The sequence below is a fragment of the Alligator sinensis genome, unplaced genomic scaffold, assembly GCF_000455745.1.
Source record: "Alligator sinensis unplaced genomic scaffold, ASM45574v1 scaffold420_1, whole genome shotgun sequence".
Lineage (NCBI taxonomy): Eukaryota > Metazoa > Chordata > Crocodylia > Alligatoridae > Alligator > Alligator sinensis.
The window spans coordinates 520,193-538,713 of record NW_005842298.1 but is presented as its reverse complement, the minus strand read 5'-3'; the positions used below and the strand labels follow the sequence as shown (position 1 = coordinate 538,713).

At 41.1% G+C, this 18,521-nt stretch overlaps 1 protein-coding gene across 6 annotated transcripts in view; it reads left to right on the top strand.

Moving 5' to 3' along the window:
- OTULINL (OTU deubiquitinase with linear linkage specificity like) overlaps positions 1–16,947 on the top strand; it is a 42,760-nt gene extending 25,813 nt beyond the window's left edge. For all 6 annotated transcript variants that reach the window (XM_006028243.3, XM_006028241.2, XM_006028242.3 and 3 more), the window contains 7 exons: positions 170–329; positions 435–466; positions 561–652; positions 5,433–5,582; positions 12,077–12,205; positions 15,370–15,642; positions 16,256–16,947. In XM_006028243.3, coding sequence (XP_006028305.2) covers positions 170–329; positions 435–466; positions 561–652; positions 5,433–5,582; positions 12,077–12,205; positions 15,370–15,642; positions 16,256–16,435 — 1,016 coding nt within the window. In that variant the 3' untranslated portion in view covers positions 16,436–16,947. The remainder of the gene's footprint in view (positions 1–169; positions 330–434; positions 467–560; positions 653–5,432; positions 5,583–12,076; positions 12,206–15,369; positions 15,643–16,255) is intronic.
- Positions 16,948–18,521: the final 1,574 nt, after the last annotated feature.

Here is an 18,521-nt window from a genome sequence, read left to right as displayed (position 1 = left end):
TTAGACTTCTTTATTTTAAAACTCATGATTTTTTAAATTAGTGTCATGATCTGGGGGCAGGCTTATTTTGAATGTTTGCAGTTGGCTATGTGGGATGTGTGAGTCGCTATGAAAGGGGCGTGTACAATTCTTGTAAAAAAACGTGTTCATGTTATAATTTTGATTTTAGGAAGAATTGAAGAGCAGTCTTGGACAGCAGCTGTCGCCCGATCGTTACATCTTGTGTGGCCAGCAGTAAAGGGACTACTAATGTTAGGCATGTCTTGTCTCATTGCTGCGCTCTGGTATTGCAGAAGACTCTACACATACTTAGCACAGCTGTTGAAATGGTATGTGTTTACAATGCCATCTGTAGTTTTCTGTGGTATATTGTTTCAGTAAATATTTACTTTCTGCAAACAATTCATAGATGACTTTTACTATTTGGTTTTCAGGTGGAGTAGATATCTGCAGAAAAAATTCATAAGTAAGTTCTTCTGTTATCAATTCATATTATTTCTCTTTTCCTTTAAATCTAAGAATGCCAAAATTAACTAATATGTGACTTAAATCTGGTTTAGAGAACCTCAGCGTAATGGCAGAAGTTGATCTACTTGGTTATTGTGCAAGAGAATGGAAGGGAGAAACAAAGCAAGCCATACAGATGAGGAAGGTAAGATTTAAACTTGTATCTAAGTATCAAATTGGTGGGAGTGGGGATGAAATTCTATCCTGTTTTTTATGCAAGCGTTTGTTACAAGCTGTAGATGAGTGTCAGTTCATCTCTAACTGCTTAAAAAAAGAAAAATGGGCAGCTCTTCCTATGGCAATGGTTCTAAATAACAAACAAGAGCTAAGTGTTGCTCGCAATATGGACCAGGTCCTCACTCCTGATGAGTGATTCCTCATCTCTTTCCCACTGCTTCTCCAGCACAAAGTGGGCAGAGAGTAATTGTGAGTGGGAGCTGGAGATGGCCTAGTGATGGGGAAATTAATGGTCGTTGTACAGCTGAAAAACATGTCCTAAGACACCTTGGCTAAGTAGAGACAGTCAAAAAGCCCAAGGCTGAATTGATTCAATCTTCTCAAGTTAGTCTAAACTGCATAAATTGAACCAACAAGCAAGTGAACAGACAGTCACTTCCGATTCTGGAAATGCAGCCACATGCCTGAAGTGGCCCAGGCCAAAACCCAAGGGGTGCTAGAGCACACTTCCCTTCTCTGTTGGAGCAGACTTGTGCCAAGGCTAGCCCATCTGCCCTGCAAGCAGGGGCTTGTGGGAGAGGTGCAAAGCATCCTGCGTTGCCGGTAGACTGTGAGTTAGCTTGAATCTGGAGGGGATCTAAGACAGAAGTCCAATAAGCTGATATAACCTAAATCAGTTAAGTCTGATACTACATCCATCCAGGCTTATCTTAAACTGGTTTTTGCCATTCTGAAAACACTTTCTGTGCACTGAACTTCTGTTGTGCTACAGATTTGAACATGTTTCTAATCACCAGGGATTCTGGTTTTCTGTTTTTAAAATGTCCATATTCTCTGATAAAAAATAAATAAATAAATCCCAAATTCTGTGATTAAAAAAACCTAAAACCCATGTTCTTCTGTGATTAAAATGAAACACCACTCTGTGTGTGTGTGTGTGTGTGTGTGTGTGTGTGTGTGTGTGTGTGTGTGTGTGTGTATCCATTTAACACAATGTTTTATAGTCATCAACAATTTTGAAGCGATTTGGAAGCCTACCAGTGCCTCAATCATTATAATAAAATAAATTCTAAATACCTATATGTAGTGGCATTTGATTTTGGTTTTTCTTATCATGGAAAATCAGAACTCCCCCTTGCCCCTTCGCTCACCAGGGGTGAGTGCAGCCACAGCTGTTCCCCTGTTGCTTTGAGGCACTGAGCAACCCTGATATGCCAGTGCCCTGCCCAAGCCGTTGTCCATCACTCCCAAGCCACAGCCCTCCATCTCTGCTAGTTCCCCTCACACCTGAACCACAGCTCCCTGGCCCTGCCAGAGCCCCTCACTCCTGACTGACAGGCCCCCTCCCACAGAGCCCTGCCAGTGCCCCTTACTTCCATCCTACAGTCCTGCACCCTGGCAGGCCATATTCCCAAGTGTGGCCCCTCGCTCACAAGCCATAGCCGCCAAGCCCTACTGATGCCTGTCACTCCTGACCCACAACCCCTTTCCCCACCCCCAGCCCTCCTGAAGGGGATCCTCAGATGCCCCATTCTGTCTCAGCTGGAGCTCAGTAGCTGTGGTGGCTCCAACTCATCTGGGTGGCAGTGGAGCAAGTCCAGCACCAGCACAGGCTGAAGGGAGGAGCAGGGAGGCCTGTGACACCCTCTTGACTGGGCTAGGACTCCTTCACCACACCAGGTGGCCTGACCATGCTCCACCACCCCTCCCCGCCCCTTGCCGGGGAGTGTGTCCCAGCCACCCTGCTCTGCCCCTACAAGCACAGGTGCCAGTCCCATGCTGCCAGGCCAGCCATGCAGCTCCCTACCGCAACCAAAGGCCCCACTTCTGCCCCTTTTCCCTGCTGGAGGGGCAGGTACATCCACACCCTGCGACATCCCTAGCACCCAGACACCTTCCCCCAGCAATGACAGGCACCCACCCTGCCTCACACACCCACCCATCCCCTTAACCCACCCCTGCCACACGTGTACAGCCCTGGCCCTCCAACCCCTGCCTCCCATAGGCTTATCTGTATCCAGCTGCCAGGGCTGCTCCACCACCTTGCCTGGGTGCGTGCCAACCATGTGCATGTCTGTGCACATGCATGTGGAACTCCCTGCCTAACAATTGCCCTCCCCTTAGCCCAAAGCAGCTCTTTGCAGGCTGGAAGGCTGCCAGCCTACAAGGGAAAACCTGCCATTTCCTAGTTTTCTCCTTTAAAGAGGAAAATCCATGTTTTTCTTTGCTCAAAGGAGAAAATCCATGTTTTTCCATAGCCAAGGGAAAATCTGGATCCCTGCTGATCACTTATACCAGTTAATGTGTAATTTCTGTCCTCAGCCCTTGTCCTTGGCTCCTTTTCAATTTTGGGGATGTTTTAGAAGGTGCATCATCAGAAGACTTTCTACCTGTGGTAACCTCTGACCTGCTGGTTGAGGTTAAAGCAGTATCTAGGTGATTTAATTTGCACTAGGGACTGACTTTGTCCCCAGGTTGGACGAGGGATCAGAGGAGCTTAATTGTCTCCTCCAGCTCTGGGTCCTGAGCTTACGCATGGCCTGGCCAGACTTTAGTGATCAGAATCTATCCTCAGTCAGCACAGTCACAGGCCCAGCAGCAACAAAAGTAGTAACAGAATTGCTTTCTAATTTCAAGGAAACCAATTTTAGCTGTAATATAAATTAATCTTCTTAATGCAGGAAAAAAAAAAATTGCAAATGAGTATATGCTCAAGCACCTTGGTTGACCATGACTTTCCCAGTGTATAATAGAAAGAGGTACTATCACAGGCCTCAAGCCAACTTGGCTTCAGATACTACTGCCAATATCTTGAGCGACATCCAAAAATAAAGCCCCAAAGGGCATCTTTTGTCCTTTCTTTTGATTCATCGCTGGACAAGTGAGAGAGATAATAACCTTCACGGTTACTGAAAATCTGCTCTGTAAGCATTGTTCTTAAGTTGACTTTAATAAAGTAAAAGTATTTTTTGTAGAGTAGAACAATACACACAAAAATAAACATACATACACACTTCCAGTAAAAATAATACAGTTCTTTCTTTACATAGCCAAAACTCTGGTTTGCTTCCCAAGCAGTCATTGGAATAATACTGTTACAGTTGATCTTAATTCATATATTAAAACTGCACTGAAAAAGCCTCCTTTTGAAGAACATGGATTTAGTTTCATTGCAGTCATTTAATTTTAGTGGTGTTTCTGAGAAAATAAAAGATAAAATCAGACCAAAAATAGTATACGTGGGTTCTTTCAGTAAATGAAATGCTAAAACACAGCTTTGTGGATTGTCATCATATCCTTAACTCATTGCATGAAGGTTTTGTGCATGTATTTTACTTTGATAGATTTTCATATGCCTTAACTCTAACTTTCCTGAGGAAATCCTTCGGGTTGTGGGTTACTTCCTATAATTTTAATATGACTAATACTTAATGGCGTGATACTGAGGGAAAGCTTGTGTTCCTTTAATCTTTTGCATGTTGCATACACATGCATTCTCAGGAACGCGAGTTCTGTACCATTATTTAGGGATGTATAAGAGTGCCCTTTTCATCCAACTCTGTTAGGAAAGCTGAGGGGGAATCTTGCTACACAGGTATGCTGCGAGTTCCTAAGGACATTTGCTGTTTTACTGGTATTTAGAAGGTTCATTTCAGGGGGTTCCTTTGTGTTGCTATCTAATAGTACAATCCAGAATGCTGGAACACCAGAAATTTTAAAGGAGCCTCATCCTGGCCTGTGGTTTAGCTGTTGTACCCAATTGCAGGTATAATAAATAGAACAGAGGTCCTGGCCTACATGTTTTATAGGCAAATTTTAGAAATTTAAAATCAATTTGAGAAGTTGGTCATATAAAAGGTCATGTGGAATTAGCTTATAAATAACTACTGAGGTGAAGACAACAAATGCATTCATTGTTCTCCATTTTAACTGGTATGGAGAACAATGGGCATTAGGAACAACCATAAAGAAAGGACAGAACACTTTGTGAGGATCACTGAGTAAAAAATAAGTTTTGGGGTCGTCATTCATAACTGAATCATTTTGTGATGAAGAATTAATGTAGAATTTCAGTGGCCTGGTTCTTGTAACTGAACAGCTCCATCTGCTGTATGTTTCTGTGTACATAAATGGAGAAGAGTAAGCAAGCAAAAACTGAATGTTTGGATTCAAAATTCCTTTTTTGCCATTACTATTCACATTAAAAAGTCTAACCTGAAATTTTAATCTTGGTGGTAAACTAAAAATTGTCAAACCATCAATTTCAAGATGAAGATATGGTTGATGTAAACAACATTTTTAATTTAAGTATGTGTTGAATTACAAATGTACATGTGAACAGAGGTGGCAAAAGCAAATAGAGGGGAGGCTCCTGGTGAAGTGGGGGGGAACCAGAATGTGAAAATGGATGCCATCTTGAGAGAACAATGATTATTAAATGAGGGAATTCAGGATCCTTAGGAAAATAGCTTGGAGTACAATAGAGTTAAGATAATGGTTTCCAGAAACCAGATTTCAGTATATTCAGACAAATAGTTGGTAACATTCCAGAGGAAACATCTAAATGAAAAAAAGATTTCAGGAGCTCTCCAGTTAGGTTAACGGCAATAAGCTGCTGGAAAGAACAAAACCTTTTACTACTTATAGCATTATGAAAGTCTTGAAATTAGATATCTGGCTAATGTCACAACAGTTTGTCCCTGGATTTAAGATATGCATTTCTCACTGTTGTTTTGGTCATATTTTAGGTTTATGAAGAGCTATTTTGGAGACATCATATTAAATATATACGACAAGTCAGAGGAGATCACTACTGTGCATTAAGAGCTGTTCTCTTTTGGGTATTCAGCCAGGGCATTTCTTTTCCCTCATGGATGAAGGAGAGAGACATTTTGAAGGTAAACTTTTGTTTCCAAATTATGCAAAATGGAAATGACTCTGTACTTGAAGTAGGACCAGTTGATCTAGCAATTTCTTCTGTTATGCTGTTGTAACCCTAATACAAATTACTTTTCAATTGAAAAGGAGCATTGACTGCAGGGGAGAACATGAAAGGTTATGTACCATAAACTGTTATCCCACTGAGTGAAAGCAAGTCCCTTGTGTTCTCTTATTTTCAAGAGAAAAAGAACAAATGAAGTGTAGATTGTGTCTGAGGAAGCTTAAGTTATATGCCACTACTACTTATGCTATTAAGGCCCTTTGGTGCATGCTCTTGCTTTAAGCCCTATTCCTGCTACTAGAGTTATTGACTGTGTGGTGGTTTCACACAGACACTTACAGTCAGGGATCAGGGTCCCCTTATGATAAGCATTGCATTCACACAACAAAGATGTTCTCAGCTCACAAAAGATTTACAGGTTTAAGTTTCTTGGTATAAGATACTTAAGAGATAAGTAGGAGATGCATTTGACCATGTGCTGTGGGTTTAATCAGTTAGAGTTCTCTTTCCTGCTGCCACTGCTTCTATCTTTCACTTACATGTACAGTTTTTCACACCTGCACATGTCAAGATCAAGGCCAGATTGTTTTAGAGATGGATTTTATGGTACAGTAAAATCTTTGTTATCCAGCATTTAAGTAACCAGAAATTCTATTAACTGGAATTTCCAACTGGCTGGCCAGTATTTAGGCATGTCACTCCCAATAAAATGTCTAGGAGTGAGGTGCCTTAAGTATCTTATAAGTCTAGTCTTTTTAATAGCTCAGGGACTTGCAGTCCTGAAGCCTGTTGTTGTTCTATACCATGTGGTTCAATTTAAATTCTTTTTTTAGTGCAGGTACCATATGGATGTAATTGCATTGATTGACAAGTATTGTATTTACTCAAATATAAGACAACCCTGAATATAAGATAACCCCCCTGTGGCAGAAGGCTACCTCTGTTTCTCCCCAAAAACTCTGTTCTGTGACAATTTGGTTAGGATGGGCCCAGCAGAGGATACACACCTTACCGTATCTCTTTAAGTAACCTGAGCTGGATACATTCCTGAGGGAGGGGGGGAAACCTGCTCCCTCTGCCTACGTGACTGGCATCACATACCTGGGTGAGGGGCCTGGGCATCCTGATGAGCTAGAGACTGCCAGCCTGCCTAGCAACTAGTGATGCATTTCAAATTGGTTGGCTGACAGGCAACAGGTGCTAGCCTCCATTGGACAAGGTAAATGAGGTCATAAGGGCTATATAAGTTAAGGACTGCCCAGGAGAAGGGGGCAGCAGCCATGAGGAAGACTCAGAGAGAGAGAGAGAGAGAGAGAAGAGCTGGACCATCTGAAACTTGCTCTCTCTCTCAAAACTCATGATCAAGGAACTGCTTGCTTCCAGAGGGAATCTCCAACAGCCTCTGGATGATACTTGTGAGTAAGCTACCTGAGATCTAACTAGATATATAGCTTGCGGTAACTCAGTTGCATGATTAAATGCTACCCCAGACACCCTGTTTGCTCTATGGGATTTCTCTGATACTACTCAACTCTGTACCCTATTCCAACCCTACCCCTTGTAACCAATAAAGTTCTTCTTTGTACCTAGCGTGGGAGACTTATTGGGAGTGGGTCTAGATTATGCCTTGGTGTCCCCTTGGTTCGGCTGACTAAGGGAGACCGGTACTTGTGCTTCCGACTGAGGGAAGCACCCCAAGTTCTTGAAGTGAGTCAGCCCTTGAGGGCTACTAAGCCTGTGTTTCCCAGGGGACACAGAGCCAGAATTAAGCCCATCCTTGGATGGTGACAGTTTTACCCCCAGGCTGGCGGGTGTGCTTCAGGAAGGGGGTTGGCCAGATGTGAGGCACCTCCCAGGGAGGCACTTGGAGCCTGGAAGGTGGTCGGGTGCAATGAGTTTCCCCCTACTGGCCCACCACACCCCACAATAGTTAGTTTCTATATATGTAAAATTTATAAATTTGTTGTTATTTTTGAGGTACAGAACCTAATTATTGGAGGCTTGTCCCCTTCCCACTGCTACAACAGGAAAAATAAATCTGCAAGGGTCTGTTAGACCCCATTTTTCTCCACCCCACCATCTTCTTACCGCTGTAGCCCCTTCCCTCCCCGCCTTACTGTTAGACCTTACTCTCCTTGAACACGTGGAAATGAGAGAGAAATTTTGAAAATGCTGACCTTGAAATAAACATACCAATAATAATTTTCATATAGGAAAATTACTACTGGTTGCCATAGACTTAGCTCATCCAAAATCAGTGCATTTTACCTTTTTTTTTTATACTGCTTTTAGCACAGGTACTCCATAAACACGCTTTCAAGCAGCATTTTTGTACCTACTTGTACATGTACAAACTATGCTTTTTTTTATATATAATTCCTAGGGCTGTCCATTAATCGCCATTAATGTGCATGATTAATGCTTTAATTTGTTCTTGGGTTAACTTTTTTTTTAACACGTTAATTGCTCATGTGGTTTTGGAACTTGCACCCAGACTCCACTTTGCCACTGTCACCACTGCCTTCAGGCCACCCAGTGGGGCAGCGGTGGCAGTGCAGAGGACCACAAGGCAGTCCGTGTGCAGGCTGTGGACTGCTACAGCAAGAAGGTGCGGGGGAGTGTGCATAGCTACAGAGACACACAGCCTCAGCATGCATGTGGCCAGAAACACAGCCCAGTGAGCATCACCCTGCCAGTAAGTCTGTAGAGGGGAAGGGGTGGGGGGAGTGAGTAGGGACTGGGGCAGGTGAGGGGCAGATTGAGGCTCCCACAGTGAGCGAGGGAGTGGGGGAGGAGGAGGGGCAAGGGTGAATGGGACTCCGGGGCTGGGATGGGTCGTGTGACAGAGCTATGGGTGACTCATTTAGGGGTATGGAGGGTTGGCTCCTTGCCACTGCACACATCCCTGGGGGAAGCATAGGAGGCATGTGCCCCCCCATTTGTATGCAGGGCAGAGGCAGGCTGCCTGCTGCAGGCTGGGGCTCTGAGCCCTTCTGCCTTTGCCCCAGGAGCCGCATGCTGGCCATGCATCCCCTGCCTGCCTGGCGATGGGAGGCACAACATGGCATTTCACAAGTCCCAGGGCAAAGGCAGCAGGGTGTGGAGGCACACCCAGCCTGCAGCAGACAGCCCGCTTCTGCCTTGTGCCCAAATTCAGGCATGCCTCCCCCAGGCTGCTGCACAAAGCGGTGGGGAGCTACCTCCCTCCCTGGGCCCCTAGACAAGTCTCCCACGGCTCTGTCACATGACCTGCCCCAGCCCCCAGGTCCCATTCACTCTAGCTCCTGTCCCTGTTCTTGTCCCACTCCCTCCCTCATCATAGGGGTCTCGATCTGCCCCCCCCCACTCCTTCCCTTCCCCTCCACAGACTTACCTGCTGGGTGCTGCTCTACATGCCACTGGGCTGCATTCCTGTAGGGTTACCATATTTCCAGTTTCAAAAAAGAGGACACCTGTTGGGGAGGGCAATATGATTGTGGGAAGGGGTAATGATATGCCTGTGCTCCTGCCCTTCACTCCCAAACCACATACCTCCCCCACCCCCAGCCCTGCTGCTGCCCCTCACTCCTGACCCACAGTACCCCGCATCCTGCCAGGGCATGCAGGAGTCCCCCCTCCCCAGGCTCTAGACTCCCCTTTGGAGACCCCCCTGCTCCCCAGGCTCCAAACCCTACACACACACACACACCCACAGCCCCCCATGCCTTCACAAATTCCCTCCACATACACACACCCCACACCCACCTCCTAATCATACAAAGTACATGCATAATTTTGAGGTTTTAGCTGTGCAATTAAAATCACAATTAATTGTGAGTAATTTTTTTAATAACACAACTAATTGTGATAAAATTTTTTAGTAGTTTGACAACCCTAATGATTTCGTGTCTCAGGCTAGATCAGTCAAATTAGTTCCTAATTGCATCCACTGAGCAGAGCCCAGTCATTCAAGTCCATATAATGTTACTACTGGAAAGTATCTTCCCTCCCAGACTCTTCAGCTTGGGGTTTCAGATACTCTCAAATCTATGGCAGGCATCCTACATGCAGGCCAAAGGAGCAAGCTAGGGAGAAATCCCCCATCTCCATAAAATAAAATAAGCATGTAGCCAAGATCCTCCCACTGGTAGGCTGTAGTAGACACTCATGGGGGGAGTGGGGTCTGTTGGCGGTGCATTGAATAAACCTCCACCCTTCACTACATAACGCCATTCAAAGTGAGCTGACCTTTGAGGGAAAAAAATACCTTCTTTTTAAAATTCTATCACATTTCTCCTGCCTGGTGAAAGATTTATGTGATCTGAAGAGAAACTTGGTACAGCTTCACTTAATGGAGGGTGGGGCCACACTAATCATATGTGACAGGCTGAGAGAGGGAGCAGTGCCCATCAGCATGTTTGCCCCATAGGGGCTATGTGTTTAATAGTTATGCTCAGTGATGGCTGTATTTAATCAACTTTGTTATTGGTTTCCAATGCTAGACAATGTATTTAATAAGGTTGCCTTGTATGTGAATGTAAGTTGAGGGCCCCCCGCCATGCTGACTGAGGGGAAAAAAACCCATCTTACATTTGAGTAAATATGGTGTATTGACAAGTTATCTTCCCAGTTGTGTAGTCTAAATTCTTCATCATCAGCAGCAATCCCTTGCAATCAAGGATGATTGTCTTCCAGAATTGCCTTCTCTGTGGGTCTGAAGATGGCTAATGAGGCTGATCCAGGATTGACAGACTCTGTTGCAACTTGGGCACATGTTTCCGTGCAGGGTGGGTGGCTCTGGATTCTTAATTTGGTCCACAACACACTGTTTATGCTTTTCCATCTCCTGTTGTCATTGTAACATTTCAAAGTACTGAGATCCTAGCAGCGGACTCTTCCTCCATTTGGGGCGGTTGGGTGGTGATAGTCTCTCAGGAGCTGATGTTGATTTTGCATTTTTTCAAGTTGGCCTTGAGGATATCCTTAAAGCACTATCTCTACCCTCCTCTTGAATGTACACTTTGACTGAGCTGGTAGAATAAAACTTGCTTCAGGAATCTGGAGTCAGACATTTGAATGACGTAGCTGGCCAAGCAAAGTTGATGTTGGATGATCATTGCCTTGATGCTCATGGTGTTTGCAAAAGGTTGCTAATGTTCAAGCATCTGCCTTCCCATTGCATTTGAAGGATCTTCTGCAGGCAGTGTTGATGGTACTTCTCCAACAACTCGAGGTGTCTCCTATATATTGTCCATGCCTCGGCTCCATGCAGTAAGGTGGGGACCATGACTGCCTGATAAATCATAAGCTTGGTTTTGGATTTGATGACATGATCTTTGAATACCAATTTCCTCAGGCATCTGAAGACTGCACTTGTACATTTGAGATGACGTTGGATTTCTTTGTCTATGTTGGCCTTCTGTGAGAGACCGTGTCTAAAGTATGGAAAATTCTCATTGTTCTCCAGAGTCTCACCATGAATCTGAATTACCAGACCTGGGGGCTGCTTATTAACAGTTTGTTAATGGAGGACCTTAGTCTTCTGAATGTTAAGTGTCAATCCCATTTTCTTGTATGCCTTGACAAAGACATCAATGAATACCCGAAGGTCTGCTTCCAAGTGAGCACACAACATCATCAGTGTTTTGGAGCTCGAAGATTGATAGTCTAAATTTAGAATTATCAGCAAGGGATTATGTACAAAAAATAGATAAAATCCTAGAAAAATAGGATTGGAAATAATTCAAGTCATCTAAGTCTACCATGTGCTCAAGGCAGAATCATCTCTTTGAAAATCTGAAAACAAATGTTTGTTCAGCCTGCACTTAAATCTCCAATAACAGAGATTCCAGAACCTCTCCAGGTTTTTTCTACCAGAAATGGTAAACAAAATGGATCCTGTTTGTTATGAAGATAAAAAGGCCACTCAAAAGCAAAGGTTGCAAACGACTTCCATTTAAAAAATCTGTATTTTTGCTCCCTGTAATTTTGGCTTAGAAAATTGGTATGGCATGCAAATTTTCATTTTTGTTCAGAAACAGAGAGAAGGATGAATTAGAGTTGGATGAAAAATATGTTGAGAAGAGCTGTGACCTGTGTTTGGAGTCATAGATCACTTAAAAAAAAATCCAGATATGGAAAAGGCCATATTTTAAGAGGAGCTGCAAAGTAAAGCTACTTTTACTTGAGTTTCTTTGGCTGTCTTAAGTTAAGGGGCTAGGTGTCAAATTCTTGGTTTAAATGGTGATAAGAGCATTTCCCCTTCCTTTGCCTGGTTGCCTATCAAAATGAATCCTTGTTAAGTCTTGAAGCTTCACTCCGAGTTGAAAGGACCATAGACCAGGGCTTTATATTTATTTATGATTAAGTTTTTAGTGTATAATTTAAGACACAGCATCTCCTCTATCGAAGAACTGATTAAATTATCCATTTCCTTCCTGTAGTAATCTTGCCCCAATTGTATATTTACAGCTCCCTGAAAAGCTTCTATATTCACAAGGTTGCAACTGGATTCAGCAATATAGCTTTGGACCAGAAAGATATACAGGATCCAATGTATTTGGAAAGTTGCGCAAATGTATTGAAACATTAAAGGCAAATGTGAGTATCTAGAAAATATAAGATGTTACAAGGAAAATTAAAGTAAGGAGAAATGTTTTACTGCTACAGAAGCAGCTGGTTTTGGCTCAAAGCATCAATCCCCCACATTTCATTCAGTGTTTGTGTAGGAGAAAGCCCCCTTTTCCTCTTGCCTGCATTTGCTCTCCCCTCTTTGGATATGTTTTTCCCCTTCTACCTTTTCTTCCTTCCTCTTTCTCTCACTTTAAGATAAGGAATTGAGTTTTAAAATTTGTGTGTGTGCATTTTGTATCTCCCCTTGTATTTTGGTATTTTTATCTATTTGTGTGCCATGGCATTACATTTGTAGCTTATATTTTATACTCCTCACCTTTCAACTATAAATGTGTTTAGTAACAATGTTAACAAGGGCAGGAGTCAAACTGCCACTTCCCTGTGTCAGGCTGGCCCCTGAAAGAGCGAGTGAATCAGTGATTGAATGTGTAACACTGTAGCAGCAGACAGAAATTAACACCTAAGGAAACTGCAGATCAACCAATGGAAGAACTCAATAGAAGACAATGTAACAACCGGGAAATCTCTAAACATCACTGATCAACGGCTAGAAGCCCTGGCCTGAGTTAATCAACGCCAGGGACCGACTTTTGGGCTGAATATCTCCAAATCGACCGCTCCCAGAGCCCTATTCAAAATTCATCAACGGACTCCCAAACCTGCATGTACATGCGGACGACCCCTGGGGCTGACGGAGGCCATCCAGTAGCCACCGAGGGGGGAAGTCCTACGAGGGTCAACGACCCCTGGATTGGGCAAACCTGAAAACTGGGGAGTTACCAAAGTCTGCCAAGGACAGATAAAAAGCAGTGAAAAGTGACCCTCAGCAGCACCCTCTTGATCTTCAACTTGACCAGCACCCAACCTGTCCAGCCAGAAGGACCAGTCAGTGACCCCCTTCTGGAGGATAACACCACGCTGGAAGAAGCCTCGACTGGCCATCGATGGTAGACTCCAGCGCCTGTGGGATAGGTATACCTGACTCTTGTAGCTTGCTTGTGTGTGTGTGTGTGTGTGTGTGTGTGTGTGTGTGTGTGTGTGTGTGTGTGTGTGTGTGTGGGGACCAGCCCCAAGGTTTATGATTTAACTTCATTACAGTGCTTCAATCTGCCTAATAAACCAGAATTTTAAGGATCCTGAGTTGGACATTTGTAGCCAACATTTGGACAACATTTTCTGGATTTCTAGGTCTGGAATTTGAGACTTTGAGATTAAGCCTAAATACTTCCTTGTATTACTGGGAATAGTAATGGTACTAGCCATTGAACTATACTGGTCCTTCTGATAGAGAAGCTGCAGAGGCATGGAGTAATATTCCTTAAAATAACTTGCCAACTAGTAGCATAACTAGTAGGAGTGACCAGGGCACCAGCTCTGGGCATAAGAGGGCACCAAAATGCTCCCTCCTGAGACTCTTTGCCACAGCAGAGGCAGCCTATAGAGGCTGGGCAGGTGCAGCCCTGTATTCAGCAGTGTATCTGGGGAGCAGGGGCAAGCAGAATGGTGTTCTCCTCCCTGGGGAGTCTTCACTGTAACAGGCACAGCCCTGAAACCAGCAGCATACCTGGACACTAAAGGAGCTTGCCATACCTCTGTTGGTGACCAACACAGACTAAAGAGGAACTTGCCAGAATATAAGATGCACCTTCTTGGTGAATTTTACACTAGGAGTCTTAAAATCTCTCCCCCATCAGCATCCTTTCATCTTAGTTGATCCCATAGCTAGAGATGTCCTTTCTCCCCCAAAAGGGTTGTGCTTTTGTTTTTCCCCCTAAGCCCCTGCAGAGTCTCTTAGGCTCTTGGGGTTTTTAAGACACAGCACTTGTTGATTCATCCCTTGAGCATGCTTCTGGGAAAATTGCACTCTTTTGAAGTCCAAGTTTTCCCTGCAGAGAGGTTGAAAAAAAACTGGTTTATTTAAGAAGCAGTTACTTTTTGTTGTTCACAGGTAGAATCTACTGCAATGTTCACAGGCTTTAACAATTGATGTATTCATGGACAGAAATGTTAGCACAATTCCCCCTTCCTGTGCCTGTTCCAAGGCTGGCAGGGAATGCCAGGGAGTACCAGTCAAGGAGAGAGAACCCATCTGCCCACTGCTGCTACAGCTAACCTGGGCTGAGCTCAGCCCCTGTGCCACCCAGATGGAGCAGCACAGGACAGGTGTAAATGTTTATGCTAACAGGTGCTCCCCTCACCCCCCAAAACAGTGTGGATAAGGGCAGCAGCAGGCAGGGGAGGGAAGGAGAGGGGATGTTTCTCTGAACATGGAGTGGAAGGGAGGGTGGGAATTGTTAACTTTTTGGGGGACTTGAAAAAATCTACAGCTGCTGTTTCTGCTGCATGGTCAGAAACAGGGACATGGCCATGTCGCTGCACCCCCTCTGGATCTCCCCCTTCTAGGAGCCATCAGTTTCCAGGTTTCTAAGGCAGCCCTAAACTGATGAGGTCCTGTCAATTTCAAGGCTGCCATTAGAGCTAGAAGTTGCTCTGAGAAATGAGGTAAAGAGCCTTAACAAGGTGTATAACATTTTTCCCATGTTGTTCTGTGTAGTTTATGAGTACTGGTAACACCGAGGTCAGCTAAGTGCAGATATTATGTTTTTCTAGTCCTGGGGCTTTTCTGGTCCTGAGGCTTGACACTGTTATCTTTGTAAAACTAACAATGTGGATTGTAATCGAATAGGGGCGCATAGGGTTATAAGTGCATGGACAAGTTACCTTGGGATGATTGAGGGAAAGGGTTTATGCCGCATCACCTGCTCCACAGAAACAAGCCACGAGCATACATTTGCAAATGGGGAGATGTATTGGGGAAATCTATAACAGTTTAGCTTCTGTTTTCCACAAATTCAGAGCATGCACATGATCAGTTACAACTGAATAGCTAATGTGCTGTAAGCCTTTGTGTTTAGTTACCTTCACCTTCTTGAAATGAAAGGCTTTGAGTTCCATTATTGATCCTTAGAATTCTCCACCCATTTGCATTGTACTTAGGAAAATAGTAACTTACAGTCCAGAGGCCATTCTTTTTGGTTAAAGTACAATTAGTATAAAAAAATAATGTGTATGGAATTCATTTGTAACGAGTCAAAGTGTTGATTTTATTTTTCTTTCTGTATTCATTCCAGTGGACTGAAATAAGTGGAGTGAAGGACAAGGATGAAAGAGGAAACATGTGTAATATCCTTTTCTCTGATGAGAGCAAGGAGTACAAGCTATATGAGGCTATAAAATTCATCATGCTTTACCAAGTCATAGAAGCTTATGAACAGATGAAGAATGGTCAGGGACATGTACCCAGGCTTTTTAGCCTCCTATTTGCTCGTGATACCTCATCTGACCCTTTGAGTTTCATGATGAATCATTTGAATCCATTGGGAGACACTGGTGGACTACAGCAGGTAAAGATGTAACCAAAAAATAAATTCTGACACTTGGTATATTTTGAAAGGGTTGGGATTAGGTAATACCATGATTTACGCTAACTTGGTGCCCCTAACTTACTATACTATAACAACATCTGTGAATAGAAGTGTATTATTTGTTTTGGGGAAAAAAAACTTAAACCAAGCCTCCCCCTTCCATCTCTTTTCCCCCCCCCCGCCCCGAAAAATGCAGTTAAACAGGGAAGAATACTTCTGTGTGTGTCCAAAATAAAATGCCTGATGATTTATCTATACATGATATCTAAAGCTGTGATGCCTCTAGTACTTGTAATACCCTTTACATAACAGCACCATGAATGTTTGATGTTTATTTCTATTTCTTCTATATCTTGAATAGAAATTGTCCAGAGTAGCTGCTTAACATGTATTGGCCCACATAAGGATTATTTCCTGAGAGATTGGTTGTGGAAGCTGACTTTAAGAAGTTGGTACTGGTTGTGAAAATTTCTAGTCTGTTCTTAATATCACCCAAGGAAATATTTTAGACCACTTACCATACTTGAGCTTCATTAAACTATGGGTTTTAGTTGGTTTGTTTTACAGTACAGTCCTTTTCCCCCTCTCTCAGGTGGAAATGATTCTTCTGGGATATTTACTTGAAGTAAAGATAAGAGTTTACAGACTGTGTAAGTTTAATACAGAAGAGTTTCAAGTAAACTATCCAGAGGAGTATCACAGGGAATGGCATGAGATCTATCTTCTGACTGAAGACGACCATCACTATCACATACCTATTATCAGTATATAAGACTGTTTTTTAACTGTATACAGTTCAAGGTAAATTTATCCCGGTAAATTTATCTTCTTGAAATTAATCCCTTTGATTGAAACAGTGAGATTTTTTTAAAGTCTGTGAAAAATAAGATTGACTATGTGTTAACATAAACTTTTATATAATATCTTACTTTCCCATACCAACCACATTTCAGCAGTCTGGATTTAAAAAGCACAAAACACAAAGCCACGCTGACTTCTGAAAGAGTTAAATTAAATTGTGTCACCTGTGGAGGGTCTGGTGGAGAATATTATTACTAGATAGCACATAGTCACTACTTCAATTAAAACCTTTAGAAGTATTTGTGCATAAATCAACACAATTCCAAATGTTACCTACTTTGTGGTTGAGAAGAGTGCTTCCAGTAACAGAACTGAAGCAGATGTGACCAACACAGCAGCCTAGGCATTGCCTGTGTTAGGGGTGGGAGGAGTGTAAAAAAAAAAAAAAAAAAAAAAAAAAAAAAAAAAAAAAAAAAAAAAAAAAAAAAAAAAAAAAAAAAAAAAAAAAAAAAAAAAAAAAAAAAAAAAAAAAAAAAAAAAAAAAAAAAAAAAAAAAAAAAAAAAAAAAAAAAAAAAAAAAAAAAAAAAAAAAAAAAAAAAAAAAAAAAAAAAAAAAAAAAAAAAAAAAAAAAAAAAAAAAAAAAAAAAAAAAAAAAAAAAAAAAAAAAAAAAAAAAAAAAAAAAAAAAAAAAAAAAAAAAAAAAAAAAAAAAAAAAAAAAAAAAAAAAAAAAAAAAAAAAAAAAAAAAAAAAAAAAAAAAAAAAAAAAAAAAAAAAAAAAAAAAAAAAAAAAAAAAAAAAAAAAAAAAAAAAAAAAAAAAAAAAAAAAAAAAAAAAAAAAAAAAAAAAAAAAAAAAAAAAAAAAAAAAAAAAAAAAAAAAAAAAAAAAAAAAAAAAAAAAAAAAAAAAAAAAAAAAAAAAAAAAAAAAAAAAAAAAAAAAAAAAAAAAAAAAAAAAAAAAAAAAAAAAAAAAAAAAAAAAAAAAAAAAAAAAAAAAAAAAAAAAAAAAAAAAAAAAAAAAAAAAAAAAAAAAAAAAAAAAAAAAAAAAAAAAAAAAAAAAAAAAAAAAAAAAAAAAAAAAAAAAAAAAAAAAAAAAAAAAAAAAAAAAAAAAAAAAAAAAAAAAAAAAAAAAAAAAAAAAAAAAAAAAAAAAAAAAAAAAAAAAAAAAAAAAAAAAAAAAAAAAAAAAAAAAAAAAAAAAAAAAAAAAAAAAAAAAAAAAAAAAAAAAAAAAAAAAAAAAAAAAAAAAAAACAGTCACCATCTTGGTGGTGGCTGACCACACCACGGCAATCAACGCTGCAGCAGCCAGCGCTGCTCCGTGTGTCAGTTGCCCTGTATGTGAAGCTGCTATAAATAGGGGCTTCAACTTGCCCAAATCCAGAAAAGCAAAATGGAAGAACAGGAATTAACATTTTACCCAGTATTTATCCCTTATCACTCTACATTTTTAAGGGGTTGATTTCAATATTGCTTACCAAGAGGATATCAAGATTTCCATTACAGTAGGTTTAAGAACTATTCAGTTCAGTATACTTGGAAACACTGCATTTTCATTATATTCATCCTCTGAGCATTACATATGTTTGGCAGAACTTGTACATATTCTAACCTTTTGTATATATCATTTAATCGCTGAGTGGTGTTGTTATGTTTAGTGTTGAGATCAATATTACTTACAGTTTCTGCAGGTCTAAAAAGAGTGCAGTATAGTAGGCAACTTCTCTTCAACTTCTGTGTGTTTAGACAGTTTCCACAAATATTTAATAAAAAAAATCATCTAAGAAAGTAGAAAGATAGTAGTTATCTTTAAAAAGTGAGGATTGCTTCCAGTGTAGAATTCTTAACACATTACTGTCTTTCTAAAAGATGAACTATAGTCTGACCTTTTGAAAAATGAGGGTGCCTAACTTAAATGAGAATTGAAGTGATAACACAGGTTTTTTTAAAGAACTAGGTTTTCTGGACATGGACATTGTATTTAAGCTGTAATTATCTGAGTTACTAATACCAGAACCGAACTAAACCTAGTAATAGTATACTTAAAGAGAAGAATTGTA